At 53.7% G+C, this 27,701-nt stretch overlaps 1 protein-coding gene across 1 annotated transcript; it reads left to right on the top strand.

Moving 5' to 3' along the window:
* Positions 1 to 610: 610 nt before the first annotated feature.
* Positions 611 to 27,701, top strand: PYROXD2 (pyridine nucleotide-disulphide oxidoreductase domain 2). Its single transcript, XM_046026928.1, has 16 exons — positions 611 to 804; positions 5,120 to 5,139; positions 7,404 to 7,497; positions 7,590 to 7,663; positions 12,891 to 13,046; positions 15,254 to 15,407; positions 17,138 to 17,199; positions 17,296 to 17,393; positions 19,405 to 19,546; positions 19,955 to 20,089; positions 21,391 to 21,463; positions 21,716 to 21,872; positions 23,979 to 24,133; positions 24,821 to 24,927; positions 26,672 to 26,792; positions 27,448 to 27,701. Exons 1-16 carry the CDS (start codon positions 678 to 680, stop codon positions 27,516 to 27,518), a joined length of 1,746 nt encoding a protein of 581 aa, XP_045882884.1. The 5' UTR covers positions 611 to 677; the 3' UTR covers positions 27,519 to 27,701.

Genomic DNA, 27,701 nt, shown 5'->3' with positions numbered 1-27,701 from the left:
CGAACCCCAAGTTCCCCGGACCTTGCAATCTCCCACGGCCTCTTGAGTGCAAGGTGCTTCAGGGTCTGGGGGAGCACAAGCAGCTCTCCAGGGGCCACAGCGACAGATGTGTCTCCCCACAACCGTAGTTTTGCAGAGCCCCAGTCATGGCGACCCTGTGGAGTATAGAGCCGCTCACCATCCTGCTGGCGGAAGGATGGGGAGCTAGAACAGCGTCTGACCAGTATGTCCTCGGGATTTGCTTCCTGCACACCCCAGACAGTAAACTCCCTGATAAGAGGCAGTACAGAGCTGGGGAGGGGGGCCCCACCAGCATGCTCACAGGCTACCTGACCTCCCCTGTCCCTTCTCCGAGCCACAGTGGCTCTCTTCCGTGAAATAGGAGTTCTGGGGCCCCCGTGAGCATAGCACCTCACACATGGGAGCCCTAGAGCGACCAGCACAGTGGCTGTCCTCTGCGGCCTGGAGGGGACCCGACTTCTGCCTAGTGAACTGCGGACCTCCTGAGACTCTGCCCCGTGTGGACTCTGTGAGCCTCCTGTCCTGGTGGCCCAAAGCCAAGTACAGCAGCTGGACTGCTGCTCCTCCTCTCTTCCGGTTTGCTCTCTGCCCCTCCCCCTGCCTGGGCTGCACAAAAGCTGACTGGAAGCAAATTCCTGGCCTGGTGCTAGGCAGGAATGGCTGCAAGGGGCCCAGGTCTCAGCAGGGCCTTGGGTGCTTCTCCCTGCCCAGCTTGGAGGCGAGCTCACTGGGGAGCCAAGGGACGCCTGAAGCCCAAGTATGATGCCGTGGTGATAGGAGCAGGTAACCGGGCTGTGCCCGAGCTGAGGGGCGGGGACGGCAGCCCTGCTCAGAGTCCCGGGGACAGGGGGGAGGGGCATTCCCATGCCCCACACTTCCCTCTGCTCTGGCACAAGCTGGTCTGGATTTGGGCCAGAGCAGGGTGGGTGGTGGAAAGTCTGCTTAGTCTGTGAGCAGGCACTAGGTTGTGGGGCTGGCTCTGCCATCGACTTGCTCTGTGGTCTGGGCCAGTTTCTTGCCCTCTCCAGGCTTGGGTCTTCCCTTCTAGAATGGCCAGGGAGGAATAGGTGAGCTCAAGAGTTCCCACATATCTCTTGCAAAATTAGCTAGTTGCCACCACATTCTTGGAAAGCAGAAGGTACACAAGGGTTGGGAAGAAAGAGCCTTGGCATAAAAGACCCATGAAATCCAGCCACCCGAGTGCCCTGAGTTCTGGTCACCACCACCTCCCCACTAGGACCACCAATTCCCTGAGGAAACTGGGAGATTCCTTAAAGAGGGGTTAGGAAGAAATAGAAATGAGTCGCAGAGTTACTAGCCCATGTCTGGGGAGGGTGACAACCCCTGTTGTCTTAGGTATCGGGCACGTAGGGTCCTGCTGGCCTTTGCTCACCCCCAGGCTGCGGGTGTCGGATTCGGTCCCATGACTGTGGGAGGCCAAAGGGCCTGGACCAGGTTGTCTTTGCTCAGAGCCTTCCACGCACACTCCCGGGGGCCCCAAATGTCTCCTTCTGGCATTCTCTCCTGGGCTTAGACAGACAGACAATGGCAGGATCGAAAGAAGATGCTCGTCACCGTTTTAAAGCTGCGTCCTGTCCTGCCAGCTCTTCATTCACGTGTGCTGAGAGCCGTCGCGGCCAGAGAACATTCCAGCGGCCCCTCCAGGGAAAAATGTCTGCGAACATACATACGGAAGCTCGTGATAAATACTGAAATAAAAGACGTAGAGCAGACACATTTACAAATAAGATACACAGTACTCTAAATTCCAGGTAGCCAATTGGCTCTCACCAAATTTCTGGGCTTTTTGCTAAACATAGCAGCAAACCTGTGGTTACTCTCCACCAATCCGACCAGCTTGGAAAGGAACAAGGCTTGCCGTTTGCACTGACTTTAGAGAGTAGAACCGACGGGAAGCAACAGTCCCTTCTGAACTTCACTGGTCCAGTAATGGGAGGGGCTTAGCTCCATCAGATGACGTTTCTCCTGCACTGGGAGAACATTCTTTCGAGGTCTGTGCTGTTCGCTGCAGAGCAACGGCAGCCACAGGCGCACGGCCGGGTTTCATCTGCTCCGTTTTTTGTGTTTTCTCCATCACTTTCTCCCGTGGATCCGCCAACAGGGTCACACCGCCCACCCCTGAGGCAGACCGTCGGCTGGCTTCCCTGGTGCAAGGGCTCCGACCACGGCCTTTTGCAAGTTGCCACTGTGAGGAGCTGTGTGTGCCCCTGGGAGGGAGGCACAGCTGCTCACGGCCACTCGGAGGTACAGAACCACAAGAATGAAGGTAATTGTAAACTGTGGAGAAACGATGAGGAAGTGACAAGTTTTGAGTACTGATTACCCTTGTTTTCAATATAATGTATATCACTGTAAGTTTATAATAATCTCAGTTTTAACAACGGTGGCCTTCACAAACATCCCAGTTGGGGGAAGCCAGCTCCAGACTTCACTGACTGGACTGGGCTCCGTACCTGGAGCTCCCCCCACCCCCGCTTTCTTGCCCTTGGTGACAACACATCCCTGCTGTCTCCTGGCTGGGAGGGTTGACTCCAGGTCCAGAGGCCTGAGTGACTGGCCCACACATCTGTGAGCCTCAGGTGTGAGTTTTTCCTTGATATTGTTTCTGCCATTGCTAAGCATTCAGGGCAGCCCAGTTTGATTAAGGGAATTTGGGGATCAAGTGAGGAACAGAGTGGCATCGTCGGAGAGAAGGGTTAGCTCTGCTCCCTGAGGTCATACCAGTATCCAGGGGCCTTGAAGATGAGCCCTGATTAGTCCCTTGATTAAATATGCCCAAGAATGACCCAAGGAGCTTGTTAAAATGCAGTTCCTGGACCATGTCCCTGGTGATTAGGATTCAGGGAAAGTCAGCGCATCCAGCCAGAATTTGGAGCAGGTTGGGTGCAGGGGGCTGCAGGCCACACTTAAGAACCCACGTGCCTGGCTGTCCATGGATCCCTGGAGTCAGGCTGGAGATGGTCAGAGCCTGCAGCTTCAGACCCCCTCAGGAGGAAAGGACAGATCACCGGAAGCCCAAGGAGGGCTCAGGCAGGACTGGGGATAGAGTGGTGGAGGGCCAAGGGTCCTGGGCTGCTGGAATCTTGACCTTTATCATTTGAGGTCTGTTTGTGCCTTTGTGGGCTCATGTGGGATGATGGAACTGGACCCAGTTGCCTGGGAGCCTTCATTTCCCAAGATTTATGATCAGCACTATTTAAGAGACGAATAGCTACCATTTACCACGGGGCTGCTGAGGGTCAGGTGCTCTACATATATTACTGGTTATTCTCGCCCCAACACTGCAAGAAGCCTGAAGCTCGTGGCCAGTCAGAAAGACTCTCTGAGGGCCACGTCCTATAAATAGCAGGAACCAGCTTGAGCCCGGGATAGTCGGCCTTTAATTTGATATCTGTATGTGAGAGCAGGGCTTTCCAAACCCATGAGTCCATCCAGCAAAGCTTCTAAACCAGAGCCCTGGGTGTGGTGCATAAACAATGAATCTTGGAGCACTAAAAAAAATACAATTAAATTTAAAAAAAAAAAAAAAAAGACTTTTCAAAAATATATAAAAATAGTACATTAACCATTCCTTTTTAAAGGAAATATAATCAAATAGATCATCACCTGCTTATCACGTGGTGAGTTAATATGAGTTCGTGAAACTTGTTTCTGCGGATACATGTGTACGGGGGGTGGGGACCAGGTCGTGGAGTAAGACACGCTCTTCCTGTGGCTTGTGCTCAAAGAGGGTTGAACAACTGATTCGGAGATTTCTTCAGTGGAAGAGAAGTTGGCTCAATGACCTCTAAAATTCTGGGTGTCTCCGTGTGGCAAATGTAAAACAAAGTCAGCTCAGCCATGAAGAAATCCATCACGTGGGTCATCGCTGCCTCCTATTTATGGATGTTTGTCAAATTAATGGCTGAACGTTCGATTGAAGTGAACGCCGGGTTCAGGCTGGTGCTCCGAGAACATAGGCTTCTGCTGACATCTTTGAAGACTCAGAGTGACCTTCTGTCACCAAGGAGAAACACGTGCCAAGTGTTGCAGACAACACCCGTCCCCGTTACCTGAAAACAACCCGGGCCTGCTCTCCGCCCCACAAGGGCTTCCCCGTAAGCAACTACATTTACCCTGAGAGTGAGGCAAGAGGAGACACTCCCAGCCCCTGGCCGTGCTAGACCACCTGCATCGGAATGACCCTGCGGGCTTGTGAGAAATCCATCCCCAGACCCTGCCCAGCAGACTCTGGGGAGGGGTTATGAATCCTCATTCGCGCAAGTTCTCGGATGTCCTGAAGCTTCTCAGAGCAGGAGAGGCACTTACCAGCGGTGGGCCTGGTGTGCAACCTGAGCTCTCAAGTTGAGTTCAGGGGTCCCAACCCAGGGGTGCCCCTCCTGGGGAGATTTTGGAAAAGAAACACATATAAGACAGATCAATTCACTTAGTCAGCCGGCACTCCTTTAGCACATACTGAAGCCGTATGTGTTTAATGACTTCCTTTTGAACTGTTCCTATTCGGGGAACACTGGTGACTGACAAAGACAAAGCCATGTGCCTGAAGCCCTCTGGGGCACTAGAGCGGAGCGCGCTTGGGCAGAAGCAGCTGTGTTTGGTGGCAGCTGTCCACACGCCCAGCATGGCCCCTAGACCATGTGCCAGCGAGGGGGTCCAGCCCCAGCATAGCAGCCGAGGAAACTGTGACACGCTCTCCACCCATCACCTGCACTTTCCCAAGTGACGGAAGCTCAGCAACGTGAGGCTTCGTGAGATAGCTTTTGTCTGATGACTGTGGGTTTCTCCTGTCCCTCACTCCAGCCTGGAGCCACTGGCCAGGACAGGGTGACAGGACTTTTTTTCAAGCTAGGGCAAGGGCCAGGGTTTTCTAACTCCCCACAGACCAGGTGACTTATGGCATCAAAACAGATGCCGTTAACACATCCAGGTACAGGAGGGCGGATCCCATCCCCAACTCCCTGCTACCTCCCAGGGATCGTCACCAGCATGGGGACAGAGGTGGGTGACCATATTCCCCAAGGAGTGTGTCTGCCCACTGACCACTGCTGCTTTCCTCCTCCCTCTTGTCTCATTGCAGGACACAACGGGCTGGTGGCTGTGAGTACCCACCCCTGTGCCACACTTCCCTAGCCCCTGCACACGTGGCTGCTAGCCAGAAGCAAGGAAGCTGGCACCGAGGAAGCCGGCAGGGCCGGGCAGGGTGCCAGCCCGGGAGAGGAGGGAGGCCGGTTTGTCTCCTCTCCCTGGCGCCGACAAGTGGCTTTCGAATGGGTATCCACGGTAGTTAAGGAGGCTAGCAGGGGCTCCCTTTGCTTTCTTTAATGTACGTGCATTTCCCCGCATGACTTTGGGAGAGTCAGGGGGCTTTCAGAAGCAAGATGATGACGAGGTGGGAAAGTATGTAACTGGTAGAACCAGGGAGATGGGTGAGAGCCTGGGATGCTGGGGCCAGGTGGGGCCCTCTGACTACAGATTATGGGCAGCCCCCGTGCTCCCCAGCTGGGTCAAGGATGAAGTACCCAGCAGCTACATGGCCCCAAGTGCATCCCGGAGAAAGCAAGGAAGCCAGCCTAGCAGAGGAGGCAGGGCCCTGCTCCCAACACCAATGGCTCCTCCATCCAAAGCTGAGCCAGGCCAGGGGTAGCCTAAGGCTGTGCTTCTCAAACTCTGGTCCCCGCACCCTTCCGAGGCCGCTGTGTGTGCTAGAGGGTGTTCACAAGTCAAACTTGGAGCATCTCCCTGAAGCAACAGCTGCTCCAGGATACCGATACAGGAGGACTCAGCACGTCGGGGAGGGCGGGCTGTGAGACTGGTGGTCAATCTGAACACTTCCCCTGACGTACTAGTTTTACTTGAACGTTTTACAGGGAGCGTTATGTAACTCAACCTATCAGGAATTTAAAACATGGATTAATAGAAACACGGGTTCGTCCTCCAGCTCTGTCACTTTCTATCTGTGAAAGTCAAGGCAAGTCCTTCAGGCTCTCTGAGCCACGGTAGGATGGGAGTAAAAACACCCACTCTCAGAGTTGCTGTGAAGCGAACAGAGGACATGCTTCAAGGACCTGCCATCCAAGGTCTCCCAGATGGGGACTCAGCCCAGGGGAGGCTGGTGTCCGCGACCCCAGCCCAAGACCCAGGGCCCCCCGAGCACAGCCCTGCAGTTCATGGAGTCGGGGGGTGACTGGCTGTGGGGGCCAGGAGGTAGGGGGGTTGTGAAGCAGCTTGGGAAGGAGAGGTATGGAAGAACCTGTTCTAGGATTTGAGCTCTGGTCGGATGACTGGGGGGACAGTGTGAGGATGTGGGGTCTGCTCGAGATTGGATACCGTCAGAAAGCAGGAGCACTCCCGTGACTGGGCATCTCCATGAATCTTACCTATCGGGGAGGGGGGCCAATAGGAGGAGAGGGTGCCTGGTAAGGAAGTAGCAGCCACTTATTGTGGCTGAGAGAGGTGTAGGGTATTTTGTGGATGACTAAGAGCCCTTGTTTATACTCAGAATCGTGAAGTGGTCTTGCTCTGCCTGATTTTCAGTGGTCTCAGACCTGCTTGTCCAAGGTGTCATCATTCTGTGAGGCTGTTCGTGGCTAATGCGAGAAAAACACGGCGTACCTTTGAGGGCCAGGCTGTGTCCCAGTGCCAGGGCGGCTCTGCTTTCTTCCTCACCGGCATGGGTCAGGAGTATAGGTCCTCGGTCCAGACTCTCTGGGTTCAATTCCCAACACCTCTCCTCAGGAGCTCCATGAGCCTGAGGCAATCTGTTAACCTCCTTGGGCCTCCATTTCCTCATCTGTGAGATGGGGAGAATCATAGTGCCCACCTCTAGGGTAGTGATTAAACAGTGTCTGCCCGTGAACTTTCATTAATTTACTTTTTAAAGATTTTGTTTGACAGAGAGAATGAGCACCAGCAGGGGGAGCAGCAGGCAGAGGGAGAGGGAGAAGCAGGCACCCAGTGTGGGCCTGGATCCCAGGCCCCTGTGTTCATGACCGAAGGCAGATGCTTAACCAACTGAGCCACCCAGGCGCTCCTGCCTCTTGGTGCTTGTGAAGAGGCATGAGGCTTGCCCTGACCTGGGGGAGCTGGGCAGCCCAGGCAGGGCTGGGCACCGTGCAGTAGGACTTCACAGAGCCAGGCCATGCAGGAGGGAAGGTCACCGCTGGGACATGGAGGGGCAGGAATAGTCATGTCGCGTCTCAGAAGACTCTGGGCAAGTGGGAATTTATGGAGGAAGCAAGGGAATGGCATTCCCAGAGGCAGGAACAGCATGAGCCTAGGGGCAGCAGGCCGGCCCTATAGCGGGACCCCTGAGCCAGCAAGTTGGTCCCCGGGATGAAAGGAGGGCTCTGTGTGCCCTTCAGGCAGCGTACCTGCAGAGACTGGGGGTGAACACAGCCATCTTCGAGAGACGCCCTGTGATCGGGGGTGCAGCTCTCACAGAGGAGATCATCCCAGGTGAGCCCTGAGAGGTGATGTGGGGTGGCAGAGGGGACCACTGGTGACCGCTGGTGACCGCTGTTGACTGTCTTCACTGGATACTGTTTCAGGGTTTAAGTTCTCCCGAGCATCCTACCTCCTCAGCCTGCTAAGGCCGCAGATTTACACCGACCTGGAGCTGAAGGTACAGCCCCCCAGGGCCCAAAGGTGGGGGGGGGCATTTCCAGCTTCCCGACCCCGGTGAAGCCTCCCTATTTTGTGCCCACATGGTTCCCTGCACCTGGGGTGTCTCTTCCATCAGAAAGTTTGTCTGCCCCACATGCTCTCCTCAGTGCACGCCCACACATGGGCTTTGTCTAGCCTACCCAGGGTCTTAAAAATGGGAAACTTCACAGAAAAAAATGGACATCTTTTGAAGAACAAGCCTTGGTGTCTTGCATGGGACTGGGGTTCCAGCTCTGCAGGGCCCCATCACTGCCTGGCATCTCGCCTGGCCCTCGCTAACAACCTGCCTGAACCCTTTGGCCTCTGACAAAAGCCTGATTTCTGCCCTCGTTAAACTTTAGGTCCTGTTACCACTGCGGGCAGCTTGAGCCTGAAGCTGGCCCCCAGGGACTTTCACCACCTCTGACTCCCGGGCTGCTCTGAGGGAGTCCCGAGAATGCTCAGTGCCCCTTGCTGACTTCTAGTCGGCTTAACCTAGGTCCACAGGCTGGCCCCGCTTGGCCCTGTCCTTTCAGATTCCTGTCACCCCACTGCCTCTTTTGGAAGCTGGGCGACTACATCCCTGGGGCCCACTTAGCTTCTCCCTGCTGGATGTCTCCGTCACCTCCACTCGGGAAAAAGGGTCCTGTGTGTCATCCGTGTGAGAAGCTGTGAGCATTTGAGCACCAACTTCGCTCTAAATTGAAAGTTTGAAGTTAATAAGACATTCAGCCACTGTTGCCTACTGAGAGAGAGATTGAGAGAGAGTGCGTGAGTGAGCTGCCTGCCAGGCAGGACGGGATGAAGTCCAACCAAGGCCCGGGAAAGGGTCTCGGTCTTCAGCCCATCTCAGAATACAGCTGAAGACAGCTTGCAAACACACCAGTCACACACAGTGGCAGACGTGGCTGTGGGTGGGGACTGTGGGTACACCCTCCTTTTTGAAAAATCTAACTTATGAAAACTCAGGATCACAGAATAGAAATTTTCATGTGCATATTCTCTTTATAAAAATAAATTACTCATTTGAGGGGCACCTGGGTGGCTCAGTCGGTTAAGCATCTGCCTTTAGCTCAGGTCATGATCCCAGGGTCCTGGGATCGAGCCCCATGTTGGGCTCCCTGCTCAGTGGGGAGCCTGCTTCTCCCTCTCCCTCTGCCCTGCTCTTGTGTTCTCTCTCGCGCGCGCTCGCTCACTCTCTCTCTCTCTCAAATACATAAACAAAATCTTAAAAAAAAAAAATTTACTCCTTTGAAAATGGCTTCTTTCATAGGGTTTCTTTAACTAGGAAACCCCCCACTGAATTAAGTATATGCTTTGACTTCCTGTCTTAGGCTGCATTAATAGGAGCATGGTGCTCAAATCAAGGGAGAAAACAGTCCTGCTTCGTGGTACACAGAACTAACTCCACTCGGAGTACGGAGCACCTTCTCTAACAAGACACTGACAGGCCGGACAGCGTTTCTAGGAGGGCAGCTAAACTCTGGGAATGTTCTGTCTCTAAGCAACAGTAAAGAACAATTATTTCAGTGGTGTCACAACTCGGGCTACGAGCTCTAAGGCTCCAGCTACTGGTCTTCACCTGTGAGGCAGGAATGTTAGTGTCCCATTCTATGACGAGGGAACTAATGTTCTGGGATGTTAGGTTCACAGGCTAGGAAAAGACAGAGAACTTGAACCAGGCCCGGCTGCCTCCCGCTTCCCGTTCTTGGGCTCCCACGTGCCGGCACAGGCATCCTAGAGCCATCCTGCTCAGCCCCACGCCTTCCAGCACATTGCAGTTTGCAGTGGACAAGGTCACAGACGGGAGCTTCCCGTGCAGCCCGGCCTGAGCTCACACGTAAATCCCTCCATGATGGTTTTATTAGCGGCTGCATGGTGCCTCATCTTCTCATCAGCAAGATGAGGATGGTAAGCCCACCTCATAAGGCTATTGTGGTGGTTAATAGGTTTGTCTGGGCATGCTCTGTACCCCAAAATGGTCAGTTAGCATTATGACTCCCGTGCCACATTTGAGAACCTGAGGTTCCAGAAAGACAAGACAGCCTCCCTGGGGCCTAGCCCTCACCTAACGGGTGAGTCTTGGCTTTGGTGCCACTTCCTGTCTTGCCACCCTTGAGCCAGAGGATGGTTTCTTCCACCCACATGGGGCCTCCATGGGGCCTGTCTTCTGGGTCTGTTTCCACAGCTGTCACCGAGAGCATCAGATTGGATCACCTCCTGGTCCTCTCCACTAGATTACACGTTTGCTTTAAAAATGGCCCCACAGTAAGGAGTGGGCTCCAGGCTGGGAGGGTGAAGTTCCACCCTGGTGGGGTCTTTCCTCCGACGTCAGCAAGCAGCCACCTTGTCCAGCTCTCCCTGGGCCAGCCTGGACCTCATTCAAGTGGCAATGCCTTGTCCTCCCTTCCCTTCACTAATTATCTTCTGGATCTCAGCCAGATCGCTGTGCTCCTACTTTACTCCCGGAAACCTAAGTCAGGGCCCTCCAACGTTCAGGTCTATCAGAACAACCTGGGAAACTGATGGGACCCTGACCCGAAAGCTGATTCTGCAGGACCGCGGTGGGGCTGGGGGCCACAGCGTTTGGATCTCCCTTAGCTCTGGTCCCTCGTATATACCTTGCCCCTTCCTAGCAATTTCCACCCCGGCTGAGAATGCTCCTGGGGGAATCAGAAGAAGGGTTCTGTTCTTCTAAGAGGAAAACTACATGATCTAAGCAAATCTAATGGGGATTTAACATCTCTCTTCTTATTCTGACACCACATAGCTAAAACCATCAAGAACGACAAATGTCGGGGCGCCTGGGCAGCTCAGTGGGTTAAAGCCTTTGCCTTTGGCTCAGGTCATGATCCCAGGATCCTGGGATCGAGCCCCACATTGGGCTCTCTGCTCAGCAGGGAGACTTCTTCCCTTCCTCTCTCTCTGCCTACTTGTGATCTCTCTCTGTCAAATAAATAAATAAAATCTTAAAAAATAATGACAAAGGTCCAATTTATGAGAAAGTCCTGGAATCAGATGAAAAAATTATTCATATTCAATTAGTTATACTGGAAGCCAGTCTTGGGTCCCTTATTTGGGGTGGGCTATCGATTCGTTCATTCAGTAAATGCTTCTGAGGCCCTGGCCCTGCATCCCTCGCTGGGAGAAGCCCTTGGGGATACCGTGGTGAGGGAGGGGGCAAGGCTTCTGCCCTTAGTAAGAGGACTTCAGGTAGAGGAAGTAGTACCCAAAGAAAGGAAAACAAGACAGTATCATAGTGAGGGACCAGAGGTCCAGCCTGGACTGCCTGACCAAGACAGCTTTCCTGAGGAGGCGACACTTGAGCTGACACGCAAACGCTAAGATGTTACCGGCCTTGTGGTCACCTAAGCAGAGGGTGTTCCAGTCAGAGGGAGGTCGAGGTGGACAGGCCCACGGTGGAAGAAAGCAGACAAGGGATGGGGCGGCAGATGGTGTGAGAGAGGGGCCGGCACCAGCTGAGATAGGGCCTTGTAGGCTGTGAGGGAGGGACTGCAATTTATCCTGAGTGCCGTGGGCAGAGGAAGAGGAGAGATGGGGTTTGTGTCTTCACGGAAGGTCAGTCCACCTGTTGGGTGCTGTGGAATGTGGTGGAAGCAGCTGTGGTCTCAAGGAGATAGGCGAGGCAGCCGCTACAGGGGTCTACAGGATGGCAGCTTGGGCTGAGGGGCGGTGGAGACGGAGAGAAGCAGGCAACTTCCGGAGAGACTGGGCCAGTGAGATGCGGTGATGGATGGGATGAAGGAGAAACTGAGGATACTTCCTGGGTGAGAAAGAGTTTACTAAACTGAGACATCTCCCCAAAGTGGTGTGAGAAAGGACCCTGGAGGTCTCCCAGCCCAAACCCCTACCAACGTTTGGATTCACCTCCACAGCGTGCTCCATCCGTGGCGATCCCGCCATCTGGAATATCTCCGGCTTGGGTAAACGTCAGTTGTAATTGTTGGAGAGGGCTGTTCGTTTCTTTGTATTTTCTAGAATTTCTCCTCACAGATCTCGTTTCTGCTTCTGGACATGTCCCCTGTCTGAAACATGGCATTCATTTATTCAACCAACAGAATACATGTTAATTGCAGTACCTCAGGGGCTGGGGATAGAGCCCTGAGCAAAGGGACTATGCCCCTGAGCCCACAGAGCTTACAGTCTACCCGGTGGGGGGACACGGAGAAACAAAGTATGCGGTTAGCCAGGTGGCAGTGAGCGTTTCAGAGACAAAGCAGGCTGAGGGGGCCGGAAGTGCGGGGTGTGTAAGGGAGGTCTTGCTTCTCGGGTGACAGCAGTCCCGGGGGGAGGGAGCTGGCCATGTGTCTGGGGAAGTCTCTAGATGCCAGATTCACCAGGTTAAACACGTTAAAGACGTACAGCTTTCAGTATGCTGATCATCCCTCAGTAGAGTGGTTTCAGAAAAAAGGCGTCTCTGGTGGGAAGGATGAGTCTTATTTGTGGGGATAGTGCAGGTCCCTTTTGTATTATCTATACTCCATCAAAAAATTAGCTGTGCTCTTGGAAAGTTCTGTTTGCCAGTCAAATATTTGTAAATCAAATCATATTTTAAATACTTTGAGGGAACTTCCCTTTAAAGTGATCCTGGAGTAAATGAGTCTGCAAAGTAAATAAAATTTTTGGATGTGAATAATTTATCTACCTTATAAGTATGGATTTTCACATAACCATTACTTTCTTGTGTCTTTCTACATTTTAATTATTTATTTCTGAAGTGGGGGTAGTTACAGACCAGTGCTGAGAGACAGAGCTTTGGAGTCACAAAGATGTGGTTTTGAAACCTAGACCCACCACCCAAGGTGACCTTGGCCAACTTCCTTCTTTGCTCTGAGCCTCTGTTGTTGTATTTGTGCAATGAGGACCATTAACTTACAGTCATTGTGAGGTGATCGTTGTAAACACCAGGACAGTCACTGGCACAGGGTAGCATGGTGTGCTACGATGTGGCGTGGCGGGGTTCAGTGTGGCGTGGTACGGTGTGGCGTGGTGGGGTATGCTGTGGCCTGCCAAAGGATGCCTGGGCGAGAGCGCTTTTGTATACTTGCATTAAAAAATAAGAAGCAGCAGCACCTGCCTTGGGGAACTGTACTCAGGTACCCAAATGGCTGCAAACAATCAGAGAAGGGTCAAGGGCAGAGGACACAGACCCCTTCAATTGTTGCTATGCTGTGTGTTTTCTGCAGAAACACGGACTGAAGCTTCATCTTCGAAATCCCTACTCCTTCACCCCAATGCTGGAAGAGGGCTTGGGGAGCAAGGTGCCCAGGTCCCTTCTTTTGGGCATGGACATGGCGGAAAACCAGAAGCAGATTGCCCAGTTCTCACGGAAAGATGCCCAGGTAGGGAAAGGGACCGGCGACGGATCTCCTCCTCCCTCGCCGGCCTATAGGTGGCTCTTGAAAGGAATTGGGCCTGGTTGGAGTCATCCTAGAGCATGTTGTCCAAAGACCATGAGGGCTTGGACAGGCCATCTCTCCTGCCCTAGGAGGGCTCCAGTCTGTGGCAGCCTCTGATCTCAGGGTTTTCAAAGAGGTGATGGAGAACACTGATTACGACCAGCGGGCACTGGGGACACCTGGGTGGCTCAGTGGGTTAACCGTCTTCCTTCATCTCAGGTCATGATCACAGGGTCCTGAGCAGGGAGCCTGCTTCTCCCTCTACCCCTTCCCCATCCACTCATGCTCACTCTCTATCAAATAAATAAAATCTTAAAAAAAGAAAAAAAGACCAGTGGACACCGGACAACCTCAAACCTGTGTGTGTTCAGTATGAGGCCACTGTTCAGGTGATCTCTGCCAGCTGAATTTCAAAAGAGAATCCGCTGGTATGTACTTACACTGCATGTGCTTTCCATCTCGCCTTCCTTTGGAAAGAACTGCAGGTGCTTATCAGTGTTAAAGCCATGAAAGCCAAAAAGAAGGATGAAGGGAGGATCAGAGACAATTAAGGATGGAATGAACTGGATCAGGTATTTAGGACAAGAGAGTTAGAATAAATATTCATCGGATTTGGGAACACTCCCCTGGCAGCCCAAGGCAAGAAATTGTCCAGGATGGCGTGCAGGTCTGCTGGAAGGCAGACATACGTCTGAAGGAGAATGCACACCTTTTTCCTGGGAGTGCAACATAAGGAAATTGTTGGGTACCTTCACGTATGTGAACCACGGAATAATATTATTGGCCTGCTGTGCCTGGTTTTGCAGATTTGGATTCTTTGAAGGGACATATATTGGTACCAAGCCTAGGTACAACCTGAAGGCATAGCATGAACTCCTGTCTCACTGAGGACTTTTCCAGAAGAAGACCTAGATTAACACAATCCCCCGTATTGCTTTTTGTACTCTAGTATTGGGTAAAACCAAGAGAACGACCGACACTCAGTATCTCTCCTCAGCCCGTGTCTTCTAAAGGGTGATGATCCGAATCACCTGGGGGGCTTGCTTTCTTAAAGTGCTTCTTTTCTGTGCAGTGAGTCGGGGACCAGAGCCTCCAGCCCCTCCTCCAAACCCTGACCATCTCAGGTGCCCTAGAGAGGAGCACAGGACGAGGCCATGTCGCTGGGCCTAGAGGAAGTGGCTGTGGCCTGGCATGTTAGTGACCACAGGAGGAGGAGGCAGGGGCCACCTCCCATTGTGGAAAGTAAGGAAACATTTCTGGCTTTGTCTTCTCGCGTTGTCCCATTGGGGGTCTGCTGTAGAGAAGGTTATTTAAGGTCATTTGTATCAAGACTTCTCAAACGTTCTTCAGTGCAGAGCTTTTCTTTCTGCAACCTAATTAAAATTCCATGGATGTATTCATGCGTGTAGAGGAATGAAAATTTGAAAGCTGGGGTCTGAGGATCAAGGTAGGGCCCGCGGGGCGCAGGCATCCATCCCTGCTCCTGTCCCCACCCAGTGACGGAACCGGGTGTGTCCTAACCACACTATTGAAATGGATTCTGAAGGAAGGAAGGAAGGAGAAGGGAGGAAGGGAGGGAGGGAGAGAAAAGAAGGAACAAAGAAGGAAGGAAGAAGGAGAAAAGAAATGGATTCTGTTATTGGGGTTTGTGGAGTGAAGGGGTGTAGGCTTCTGTTTTTGCGTATGTCAAGAGAACAGAGGAGATTTGCAGAAAGAACAGTCATCGTGCTGCCTTACAGGGGAAGAGATCTTACTCTCACCAGCAATATACGGAAAGACAGGACAGAGAGAAGAAATCTTGCAGTGGTTTTCTGGTTTATCATGGAGCCCACAGGCTAGGATACTTGCCAGTTTTCTGTGGCTGACAGCTGGTCTCAGCCAGCACAACCTCTTGTCCCTCCCAGCACCCTGGTGACTCGTGTGCTCGGGATCTCTCTGGCCTCCCCCAGTGCTGACATCAGCTCGCAGGCCTGGAACTGGGAATAATTTACCACGGCCCAACTGAGCCAAGGATGTGAGGCCTGAGGAGCCACGGAGGTTAGATTAGGAGCTGCAGGCCACGTAGGGGTGGGATGGAGGCCAGAGCGTGGGGGCAGTGTCCCTGTGGGATGCTAAGCAATGCGGCCTTGACTCAGAGCTCTCTGTTCCAGGCCTTTCCCAAATATGAGGCTTTCATGAATCGCTTGGCATTAGCCATTGAACCTCTGCTGGACGCAGCCCCTGTGGACATGGAGGCCTTCCAGAGGGGTTCCCTGCTGCAAAGGCTCCAGGCACTCTCCACGCTCAAGCCCCTGCTGCAAGCAGGTAAGTCCAAGGTTCAGGTGTCAGGTCTAATGAGTGACCTTTCTGGAGTTGAGCCCATTTTCTGGATAATTGGACATGAGCTTGAACTTTCAGGCGCCTGCCCACTACCAGCAGTGGATAGGGGCTGCCCAGAGCACTGTGCTGAGTGGGTACTAGCCTGGCTGCCCAAGATAGAAAGCCTGAGACCGAGGCTGGTGTGCACATAGTTCATCTCGAAGGGAGGGTGTGGAAGGAGGTAGAGTCCATCACGGGGGGTGCTGCTGTTGCTGTGGCCACCACCGCAGGCGACAGGTGCTAGATCTTAGAAGGACCACCCACGTAGTCTCATGAAGGGCACCTCAGGACCATTCCTAGGAGAAAAGGGGAAACATTAGTCTAGCAGGTTCTCTCCCCCACTGATCCCAGATTGCTCCATGGGGCTTAACTCCCTCCTGGAGCATTAACTTCTGGGCAGTGCACCCATGGGTGCCAAGTGGGCTCCCCTGGGTGTCCAGTCGTGGTGCCAGAGACCCCCTCGGGATGAGATGAAGAGACGCATCCTATAGATCTGAGATGAGATGCTGTCGGGTTTGACGGCGTGAGGCTGACTTAAAGCCTGCATGGAGCTTGTCACCACAGTCTTGACTAGAATGAGAGGGGGGGCCAAGGGAGTTTGAAGGGATGCCCCCATACAGGAAGGATGCTAGATTTGGGCTCAGCAAGAAGAAATTCTGTGATGAATTAGTGATGTCTGCCACGGGTATGAGAAGGGACGTTTCACCAAGCATGCTGCTGTTTTCTACCATTCCTCCAGGATATGAAGGCCAGGTTAGCTCCTGCATTCTTGAAAAGCTCTGAAAGAGTTAGCTCATACAAAATTGCTATGGAACAGCTACAAAACTCAAGTAGCACATAAAAATAAACATCTATTTCTAATGTGTCCACACAGTCTGGTCTGGGCTTGGTCTCACATGTGGGTTTATGGCTGGGGCACATCAGCCACCCTACCTGTACTCCAGGGGCTTCCCACCCTCTTCCTGGAAGCAGCAGGTTGGTCCAGGCCTGGCCGTCTGACATCAATGGCAGAAGCATAGAGGTCAAGGGCCCAGGTGCAGGCCAGTTTCAAGCATCTGTTTGCATCCCGATTGCAAACATCCCATTGGCCCAGAGTCAAGGAGTAGGGCAGGTCAGCCCAGCTGCAGTGGGAGGCCCTGTGGAGCTGCAGGACAAAGTGTATGGATATGGGAAGGATCCGAGCCAGTAGAATCTATCACGAAATATAAAAGTCGACATTGCCTCTCAGAAGACCTGTCCAAAGAGCTTCATGCGATGAAATTTATTAAGCAAGTTCTAGTGCCAGACACTAAGCCAGGCACTGGGGCTGAAATTGCCAGAGATCACGATCCGTGCCTTGGGGACCTTACTGCCCAGTTAGTCCCTGAGCTGGTGTGAATCAGCTTCCAAGCAGTGGACCTTGGCGACCTCCCAGGGGGTGGGCCTTACAGAGTTCAAAGTAAGGGACTAAGGTACAAGTTAACCCTTTTCCAGAAATAATTCCAAGCACTAAAATGCATTCATGCCCGTGAACTTGCAAACACTGTACATATGTTATTTATTCCTTATAGTTACCCTTGGGGATATGAAATATCACTCCCATTTTGCAGATAAAGAAATAGGAACAGAGATATCGTAGATGGGAAGGACTCCTTCTTGCCTGCCTCGATGTCTGTTTTATGGGTCTTCTCTTTCAGGTCGCGTGCTGGGAGCCCAGCTGCCCCAGTATTACCAGGTCCTCACGGCTCCAATTACAAAGGTAAGGGGCTCCCCGGCCTCTGGCTGGACCTCACAGGAAGGGGGACACTCCCCCTGAGGCCCCTCTGCCCTTCTCCCTGACATTTTGCTGTCCCAGGTGCTGGATCAGTGGTTTGAGTCCGAGCCTCTAAAAGCCACTCTGGCCACGGATGCTGTGATCGGAGCCATGACAAGTCCCCACACTCCGGGGAGTGGGTGAGTGCGGGACGGGGGCCATGGCTGCAGCGAGAGCAAAGCGACTCTCCCAAGGGTGCTAACAGCTGTCGCTCCCCCAGTGAACCAGGCACGAAGCCAAGCGTTCATCGAACCCTCAAAGCAACACCTGGGAGCCACGGTGCAGTGAAGGGATGGGTCTTGCCCCCGGTCACACAGCTGGTGGTGGCAGAGCTGATCTGCAGCTGGCCCTCCAGAATCTTCCTTCGTAGCCCCTTCTCCCTCCTGCTGCAGCGGGAAAAGCCTCTCTCCCACTATGGGAGCCCAACATAAATAGCTCTTTCTCCCTCTCCTCTTCCTCCTTCTTTTTCTCTCTCACTCCCTTCTACCCCGTCTTCTCTCTCTCCCTCCTCTTTCTATCCCTTCTCCTCCCACAAAGTTCCACTGTCTTTCTGTCCCCCACAGATCCTTTCCTTGGGTTCCAGAACACACACCCACAGACCCCTTCATCAGGGTGAGGTGCTGCCCTTCCCTTTCTGGGGGGGGTGTTGACAGTGGAACCAAGAGGGGGCAGCAAGACCCAGTGAAGCCTGTACCTGTGGTGTGACTTAAGGAGCCCCTTGCAGGAGCAGGAGCGGAGGGTGTGCGCGCAAGGTTGTGTTAGGATAGAGGATGCTGCCAAGTGTTGGGCCATTTCCAGTACATCAGAAGATGCAGCTAGAAGCTGTCAACGTGGCTTTTCTCTCGAAGGACAAGAACCACCCTTGGAAGTGGTTTTGCAGCACACACTAAGCCAGCTCCAAATTCCCCAGGGCCATGGAAAAGGGGTTGGCAGCGGCGGCCCCACCTTGGCCAACTCTATGATCCACCCGCCAATTTGGATCTTCTACTGGGGCCTCCTGGCCTCTTTTCTGTGGCTCTCCTGGAGGCAAAGCTACTGCCCAGTGTGTGAAATGCGCCTTTAAGTAATTTGTTTCCTCATTAATCCCTCCAGTGAATACTGATGGAGCCCTTACCTGTGCCAGGTGCAGGGCCAGGGCGTGGAGGGCACTGAGATCCTCACAGAAAGGGTAGACAGAGGGTGAGTGAAGAGAGTGAGTTCTGCGGGGGCTGGGAAGGGGTGGAGCAGGGAAGCAATGCCATCCAGCACCAGAAGAGGCCTCCTTGAGGAAGAGATATTTAGTCTGAGACTCTCGGGACAGACACGAGGGAGGAAGGGGCTTCAAGGCTGCCAGACCAGTCCGTGCAAGCGCGGGGGGCTGAGCCAGGACCATGTGGACGTTTGCTTTGGCAGGAGTGCTGACTGCAAGGGGCGGGTATGGGGAGGGATGAGGCTGGAGCCAGAGACTGGCCATGCCACCGAGAGCAACGCTGAGTCGGCAAAGGCATCCCAGGAGAGAAGTGACAGGACTCGGCTAGATTTTGTGATGGGGCTCCAGGTCGGCAGGGGAGAAAGAGTGGGAGAAGGTGGTCCAATCAGGAGGACATCACTGTGGGAGTTGAAGGAAGGGAGGAGAGGGCTGGACCAGAGAGGAGGCCTCAGGGGGGCAGGAACCGGAACATTCTCTGGGAGGCAGGGTTGATGGTGCCTGACTGCGTGGAGGGAGTGAGGCACAGGTGCAAGTCACGACTGGCCCCAGCTTCCGGTTGGAAACGGAAGCTGCCATCACAGGGTGGGAAGAATGAAGGGAAAACAGCTTGGGGAATGGGGAAAGAGATGCGTTGCAGCTGCCTGCAGCGGGGGAGGGGACCCCACTCAGGTGGAGCTATCTGGGGTAGGCGGCACTCAGGAGAGAGTTAGGGCTGCGGGTGTGGGATCCCCGCCGCGTGGTTGGGCTACGGCTCTGCCCGCAGACGTGTTTGCATGGGGAGAGGATGTAGGGTGTGATGCAACAGGCCTTACAGGAGCCTAGAGCCCATTTAAAGGCTGATGAGAAAGGCAGCATGGGGGGAGGGAGAGGCTAAAGGTACCGGAAGGAAAGGACTGTTTGCACCTAGAGTTCTGGGGAGTTAAACTGCACCTCCAACCACTGACCCCGGGGTCTGTCCTCAGGTACGTGCTGCTACATCACGTGATGGGGGGCCTGGAGGGAGTGCAGGGGGCCTGGGGCTATGTCCAGGGCGGCATGGGTGCCCTCTCAGAAGCCATCATGAGCTCAGCCACGGCCCATGGAGCAAGTGTCTTCACTGAAAAGGTGAATCCCCACCCACCCCTTATCCTGATTATCTGTAGGGATCCCAGCGTAGAAAAAAATCCCAAATTCAGAAGGTTCCTCATGTTACCATGCACAAAGTGGGGCTTTGGAATCAAGGGACTGAGTTTGTGCAGCCTGTTCTTGGCCGAGCAGCTGTCAGTCAGGTCCCATTTCTTCTGACCACCTCCCTTTGAATGCCCCGGGCCCCTAAACCCCATTAGAGCTGAGCCTTTGCATTGGTGTGGGTGGGCTGAGGCTTCCGCGTTTTGCCACCGAGCCCCACAGGGTGGGTTCAGGTGGGGAAGTTGGGAGCACCCAGAGCAGCACGGACAGCGGAAATCCCCCCAAGATTCAACTTGTACCTTCCTTCCTGGGGGGATTCTGGGGCCTCGCTCTGGTGGGTTCTAGACAGTGGTGAAAGTGCTGGTGAGCAATGAAGGGCGCGCCCAAGGAGTCGTGCTGCAGGATGGCTCGGAGGTGAGGAGCCGGGTGGTGCTGTCCAATGCTTCCCCGCAGGCCACCTTCCTGAAGCTGACGCCGCAGGTGAGGCCTGGGGGCTGGAGGCAAGATATCTGCATGGGGTGTTGGTCAAGGGCGCCAGGACCGCGTGAGGCTGGGATTGCAAGCGCCAGGTCTCTCAGCCCTGGGGGAAGCCAGTCCTTCTCCCCCTGACCCAACAGTCAGGTAGCAAACAGGGAAGAAGCCTCAGATGTGGGGAGAAAGGTCCAGGGGGAGGAGGTGACCTAGGCATGCAGCTGGCAATTAGCAGAGCCAGATTCGGAACCCAGGTCTGACTTTTAATCCGGAGGTATCCTACTCCCCTGACTTGCTGCTCTCACCAGCTCTGATTCCTTCTGTGTCAGTTGTCTGTGGCTCTATCAGTGCTGCATGAAACCACCGCACAGCTTCTGGACGTTTAATAAGAAGTCCTGCCTTGGCACGCAGATTGGGAGAATTCAGTTGAACTTGGCTGAGTCCGGCTGATCTGGGCTTGCTCTTGCAAATTCCATCAGCTCTGGGTCAGCTGGTGGGGCCTCCTCGTCTTGGCTGGCCTCGCTCCTGTGCCCAGGCTGGCTGGCTGGCTCTAGCCCAAGACAGTTTCTGCTGGAATGACCAGGTTGACCAGCTCTGCTCTACGTGTCTTTCACCCTCCAGGATGACAAGTCCAGGCAGGTTCTCAGGGTCTGGCAGAGGCCAAAAGTGAGCAAACTCCCTCATGCAGGTGGTTTTTAGGATTCTGTTTGCCTCCTACTGGTTAACAGTCACTTTGTCCCAAGCCCAGAGTCACAGTAGGAAGATGTTACAAAGGTGTGTGGATACGGGGAGGGGTGAGGACTGGGGACAATTTTTGCAACCGATCGCACCTTCCCTGTCCCCAAAATGTATGATAGTATGTCTATGAGTATGGAGCTCCCAACCATTCTTGGGACTACCTGAGGGTACAAGGCACCAGGTTTTCTGAATGATTCCACTAGGAAAATTCAACAAACATCAGTTTAAAAGCATCTTGTCAAGAGAATTCTGAGATAATCAAGACATCCAAGAGCTTACAGACCAGAGGAGAAAGAGGGCCTTCGGCCCTCTGGCCGTGTCCGAAGTAGGAGTTGGTGTGGGCCATTTGTATTTGCTGTGGGAGGTCGAAGGAAGAAGTGGTCAGTGATGAGCTGGAGGGGGGTGGGAGGGGATGCAGGGGAGCTTCACAGAGGAGGGGCTTTGGCTGAGCTCTGAACGATGAAAGGAATTTCTGGCAGTGGAGGTTGAGGGACCATCCTCAACAAAGGAAGAAGGCAGCCCCCCTTGGGGCCTTGGCCATCCCCAGGCCTTTTCATGGAATCTTCTTCCAGAAATGGCTTCCTAAGGAGTTCGTGGAGAGGATCTCCCAGCTGGACACCAAGTCTCCTGTTACCAAGATCAACGGTAAGAGGCACACAGATTGCAGAGCTGTCTTTTTTTTGACATTATCTGAGTGAGAAATCTCCCAGTTTAGGAGATTGACTGACTTACATCATCATCTCTATTCCCTGACCAGCCCTCTTCCCTCCACCCCCATACTTTTTTTTTTTTTTCCAATCCACCACTTGGGTGAGCAGGGTGATGGGTAGAGAAGGAGGATCCAGGAGGCCAAGGACAAAGGCCTTTGGGCCCTCACCCTCCTCTTTGGTCCCTCAGTGGCTGTCGACAGGCTGCCTGACTTCCTGGCGGCCCCCAATGCTCCTGGAGGCCAGCCACGGCCCCATCACCAGTGCTCCATCCACCTGAACTGTGAAGACACACTCCTCCTCCACCAGGCCTTCCAAGATGCCGTGGATGGCCTGCCTTCCCACAGGTGGGTGGGCCCTGGGCTTTGTGTTCCCTGCAACACTCCTACACACGTGGGCTGGGGAAGGGAGGGTGACTATCTAGACTCAAGTGAGGGTTGCCTCTTCTTCGTGGGGCTTAACAGTCAGTGTCTTAGGATCTACCTAAATACATACTTAAGTTCTATGGGTAGGAAGTTCATCCCAGGCGATAAATCCATGGGCCAGGGCAGGTGGGGAGTAAAGAGGAGGACACGGGGAGGCCAAGTGTCACAGATTAGGAGAAGGAGCAAAGGATGGCAGAGAGAAGAGTACTGGCATTTGGGGAGAATTGGAGAAAATGCTTACAGGGAGAGAAGGGGTCTCTCAGACTCGGCAGCCCATCAGAGGGCACACACTCCTCCGACACCCCTGCTCTGTATTTTCTTGTTGCCGATAAGCTGCCTTCATGCAAAACTTCCAAAAGCACTTCCTACCTCCCACCCTAGTTGTATCTCCATCCTGGAAACAGGCAGGGATATTATAGGAGCAAGTACCTTTCCATACTGTCAATTGTCCGCCAAAGCTTGTTGAAAACCTGTTCTCTGTGGGACTCCATATTGAGTGTGGGTTAGGGGAGTCAGGGGTCAGGCAGGGGCAGGAAGGCACAAACCCCTTACCTTAGGGCAAGCACACAAATATTTATAGCATGACATAAAGAGGATTGAGTCCTGTTCGTTCATAACTATTCCAAGCCTCTACTCTGCCAGGCTTGGTCCAGGTACCTAAGCACAGAGCAGCAAGCAAAGTCTACATGGCCTCTGCCCTCAGTTCACTGACCTATGGTGGAAGGCAAGACAATCAAACACACACTGATAGTATGGCGAAAAATAGGTCGGAGGAGCAGAGGGCTCGTTAGTCTTCATAAGGAGGTCAGGAAAGAAAGGCATCTCTGACAGCATGGCATTTGAGCTAAGACCCAAAGAAACGAGCACAAAGGTCTTATAAATTATATCTGAGGAAAAACATTCAAACTGAGGGCAAGTCATGTGCAAATGCCCTGGGGCAGGAGTGGCCCAGGAATGTAGCCAGAGAGGCTGGAGAAAGAGAACCTGGGAGCAAGGAAAGGAAGGAAGGGTCCCAGAGCGGCAGCCGGGCCCTTGTCAGCCACTCCTGACTTTTACTCTTGGAAAGTTTGTGCCAAGCCTGACTTCCATTTGGAAAGACCACTCTGGCCACTGCTGGAAGAAAAAAAAAGGCATACTGTTGCAGAATCCAAGGGGCGGAAGACGGTGGCCTGGACCAGGGTGGGGACAGTGGAAGTGACAAGAAGTGGCCAGAGACTGGGTATTTGAAGACGAAGCTGGCAGCATGTGCTTTTGGACGGGAAGTGGGGTTGAGCTAAAGAGGTGTCACTGGAGGATGGTGTTCGTCTTTATAAAAAAGGGGAACCTGTTGTATGGGGGAAGAAGCAGGCTTTAGGCATTCGGGTTTGGACAAGTTGCTTTGGAAATGCCTAGTGGACATCCAGGTTCATAGGATACATTGCAAGTGAGAGAGGCAGGGAGGGAGGGCATTTCATATGGCCTTGAAGGTGCTCGTATTTGGATATTAGAGGGGAAATGTGCTCCAAGTAGACGCAGCATTGTAAGCAGGGGAGGGGCAGGCCAGGTCGGGGTTCTGTTAGGGGGCCTCAGCCCCAGCAGCTCTGGTTTGCACAGGCTGCTCAGAGAAAGGTGGGCAGACAGCGCTAACCTGGGTTGAAATCTGGCCACCTGAGCACCAGCTGCCCTGAGCCTGGCCCTTCCCTCAAGGGCGCTGTCTGCTGGGCCCTGGAGAGATTTGAGACCATCAGAGTGCAGGCTGTGGTGGAAGCTGGTGGGGACAGGCACGCAGGTAGGGGGAGACTAGGAGGGACATGAGACCTGGGGGCAGTGGTGGTGTGGGGGTGCATCAGGGCTGGGAGCTGCCCCGGCTGGTCTGGACCGTCCCAGGGAGTACAGACCCCACGCAGGCGAGCAGCCACCACAGCCTCACAGACACCCATCATCTCACCCTAGGCCTTCCTTCCTCTTGTCCCTGTCACCACTCCCAGCCCCTCCCTCAGGGCGGCTACCATTCTTCAAGCCTGACCCCCTCTCTTCCTCCTGCGGCAGGCCTATGATTGAACTCTGCATCCCTTCCTCGCTGGACCCCACCCTGGCTCCCCCTGGCTGCCATGTCATCTCCCTCTTCACTCAGTACACTCCCTACACACTGGCCGGAGGCAAGGTGTGGGATGAGCAGGAGAGAAGCGCATATGCAGACAAAGGTAAAGAGGGCAGACCGTCCAGTCTCCTGACAGCTGGGACCCCTCCCCTCCCGACTGCCCCGTTCAGGGTTAACACCTGTTCAGTCCCGTCCTAGCGGGAAAGAAGTACCCAACAGAAGCTGAGTGAACACAGTGAGTGCCTGCCAGGACCAGGCACTGGGCCAAGAAAGCCTAAAAGACGCAGTTCCTATCCTTAGGTTGCTCACAACCCAGTTGGGGTTTGGGGGAACCAATCTTACAAGACCACATATCATGTGAACCAAGGGAAGAAGCTCTTCACCAGACAAGGAGGGCTTTCCAAAGGAAGGGACATTTGAGCTGGGTTTTAAAGGATGAATAGGAGTTGGCCGGGCACCGGTGGGCATTTGGAGCAAAGAAACAACTTGAATAAACCAAGGAGGTGAAGAAAGCTCTGCATATTCATGGGAGAAGAGTAACTTTGCGGTTAGGTTTGGGGTGAGCAGGTGGGAAAGTGGAGTAGACCCATAGGACTTTGTAATGATTATTTACTTGCCCATGGACTGTTCTTATTTTTTGCTTATTGAGATATGATTTGCATATGGTAAAAAAAGCTCATTTTAAGTGTGTAGTTTAATGAATTTTCATAAATTTGCCAAGCTGTAGAATCCTAGCGCCTCCTCTTCTTCCTCTTCACGCTGTCTCATTTCTCTGCTCTTTGGTGCCCAGTGTTCGACTGCATCGAGGCCTACGCCCCTGGCTTCAAGGGCTCAGTGGTAGGCAGGGACATCCTCACACCACCTGATTTGGAGAGAATCTTTGGGCTTCCTGGAGGGGTGAGTATGAGACCGGGGGTCTCAGGGCCGCCTGGGTGGCTCAGTCGGTTAAGTCACTGCCTTTGGCTCAGGTCATGATCCCAGGGTCCTGGGATTAAGTCCTGCATCAGGCTCCTTGCTCAGTGGGGAGCCTGCTTCTCCCTACCACTCTGCCTGCTTGTGCGCTCGCGCACGCTCGCTCGTGCTTGCTCTCTCTGACAAATAAATAAATTAATTAAATCTAAAAAAAAAAAAGACAGGGGTCTCTCATCACCTTCTTCTCCCCACACCCCTATCCCCTGCATGCCCGCTCAGCTTTCTCTTGTCCCTCCATGCCCGCCCTGAATTGGGAAGGGAGGATGGTGTGGAGACCGCAGTGGAAGGGGACAGAGAAGTGGTCCAACCTGGGGATTTGGGGAGGAGTAAGGAGATCAGACAGGAGAGACAGTGCCCACGGAGCAGGTCACCAAGACCGTGGCCCCCTCTGTCTGGACACCCATGGCCACCTCTCCCATCTGGCTTTCTTCAGAGGGAACTCCCCTCTTAAGGCAATATGTCCTTGGACTTGCCTCTCTGATTGCAAAACCTCACTGACAGTGGGGTTAGAAGGAGCAGCTAGGGGGCCAGTCCACAAGGCAGCCACCAGCTTCGTGTTCCTCTTGGTGGCTTCCGTGGGGTGAGACCAAACAGAGCCAGGCTACACAGGCAACCCGCCCACCACCCCACAGAGGCTTAGGATGAAAGAAAATGAAACACATCTCATTAGTAATTTTTATATTGATCACATGTTGAAGTGATAATGTTTTGGATCTATTGGGTTAAATAAAATATATTATTGACGTTCGTTTCACTGGTTTCTTTTTAAATCTTAATGTGGCTCCTAGAAAATAAAAATTGCATATGTGGCTCATATTATGTTTTTATTGGACAGTGCTGGTCCAGAAATAGAGCACAGGAGACCAGGCACTGGGGGGTTGGCGGGGGCAGAGCAGAGGGATGTGGGAGGCATCAGGCAGGCATGCAGAAGTCAGGGCGGAGATGAGGGGAAGGGTCCTCCTGGAGGCCCAGGCAGGGAAGATGATGCCGCCCACCAAGGTGGGGAAGGTGGGAGAAAACAGACTGGGCAGGGGAGGACAAGAGCTCAGCTCGGGACATGCTGAGAGGGTTAGCTGGAAGGACATCCTTGTGGTAAGGTCCAGCACATGTCAGTCTTCTTGTATAGACCTGTCCCAAAAGTCTGACCTCCCCCTACCCCGCCCCAGCCCTTGCTCCCCACTTCCTGGCTGCTTGGACACAGGCTAGGGGAGCAGAACCAAGCTGGAGTCCCCTGCCCCTTGCCTGCCATCAACAGTGACTTCTGGGACATGAACCCCCTGGGGCCCAGGCTCAAGTGGGTGTCTGGGCCAAGGGAAGGTGAGCCAGCTCCCAAAATAAGTCAAACCCCCCATTTTTCAAACACAGTGAGGAGGATTTATAGTTCTCAGCAAAACCCTTAAAATCTCCCTCTTCTTTCCCCTTTCAGTTCCCTTCTGCTCTGAAGATGCTCACCTTTCTTTCCTCCTGAAAAGTAACTCTGGAAAACTCCATCCCCAGAGCAAGGATATGCACCTGTTCTCACTCTTCCCCTCCCCTTTCTGCTTCATAAGAATCCAAGAGAACATGCTGGAAGGAGAAGAACCTTCCTGGGTGGGCGGTAGAAAAACTCGAAAAGGCGGTGAAGCCCCTAACACTCCTACGTTAACCACTGCGGCCCTGCCTCCTGCAGAATATCTTCCACTGCGCCATGACCCTGGACCAGCTCTACTTCGCCCGCCCTGCGCCCCTGCACTCCAGCTACCGCAGTCCCCTCCAGGGTCTGTATCTCTGTGGAAGCGGCGCCCACCCGGGTGAGTGCCCCGGGGCCCCTTCCCTGTGCTGCTGGGATCATCGGTGCAGGGATGCAGGGAGAGAGGGCTGCGAGCAGGGAACACCTACAAGAACAAGCCATCCCCCATACTCAGGCTTCTCGGAGCGCAGGAACCGAGGATGGGGGCTCTGCCAGCTGGCCGCACCCTCCCCCTCCGGGGTAGCTCACACCTCCTCCTCTCGAGGTCTGAGAATAGGTCGCAGAGGCGGCATCCAAATGCCAACTTTGGGCTGAGAGAGACCCGTGTCCCTGAATACCCCCTCCAGGATTTAGACCATTACGGGTTGGTAAGGTGTTTCTCAATTTAAAAACTCTTCCCAGAGCTCTCTGCCATGCCCAGACCTCACCAAGTCTGCCCCTTCCTCATGGACACGTCCCGGAGAGGTCTGTGCCCCCACTCTTCCCCCTTGAACCGTGAGTCGGTTTCGCCAGCCTCCAGACTGAAGGGGACACTTGCTTGGACCATGCTGGGCCCCCTGCCAAGAGGCCAGCCCGGAATCTGTCTTAGTAGTCATCCAGGGGCTTCTGATGCCCACGGTCTGGGCCGCACTCAGCTTCTCTGGGAGCCCTGGCCCAGCAGGCTCTCTGGGGAGGGCTGTGAGCGCAGCTTAGCTTCCCTGGTGGTTGTCTTCCAGGAGGAGGCGTCATGGGAGCCGCTGGACGCAATGCAGCCCATGTTGTCTTCAGAGACCTCAAGAGCATGTGACCCTGAACCAACTCTGATCTTGAGATTTTAAGTGTCCGTGGAGTCAGCGTCCAGGATACTGCTGGAGGCCGACAAGCCCTCTTGCTCAAGCCACATACAGGTTACATTTGACACTTGTTAACCTTGCACCCCTGACTTCCTAGATGGACTGGTGTTGTTTTATTAAAAACAGGGTCTTATATA

Source organism: Meles meles, chromosome 13 (assembly GCF_922984935.1).
Source record: "Meles meles chromosome 13, mMelMel3.1 paternal haplotype, whole genome shotgun sequence".
Classification (NCBI taxonomy): Eukaryota; Metazoa; Chordata; class Mammalia; order Carnivora; family Mustelidae; genus Meles; species Meles meles.
The sequence above is the reverse complement of the archived record's forward strand: the minus strand, read 5'-3'. Positions and strand labels throughout refer to the sequence as shown.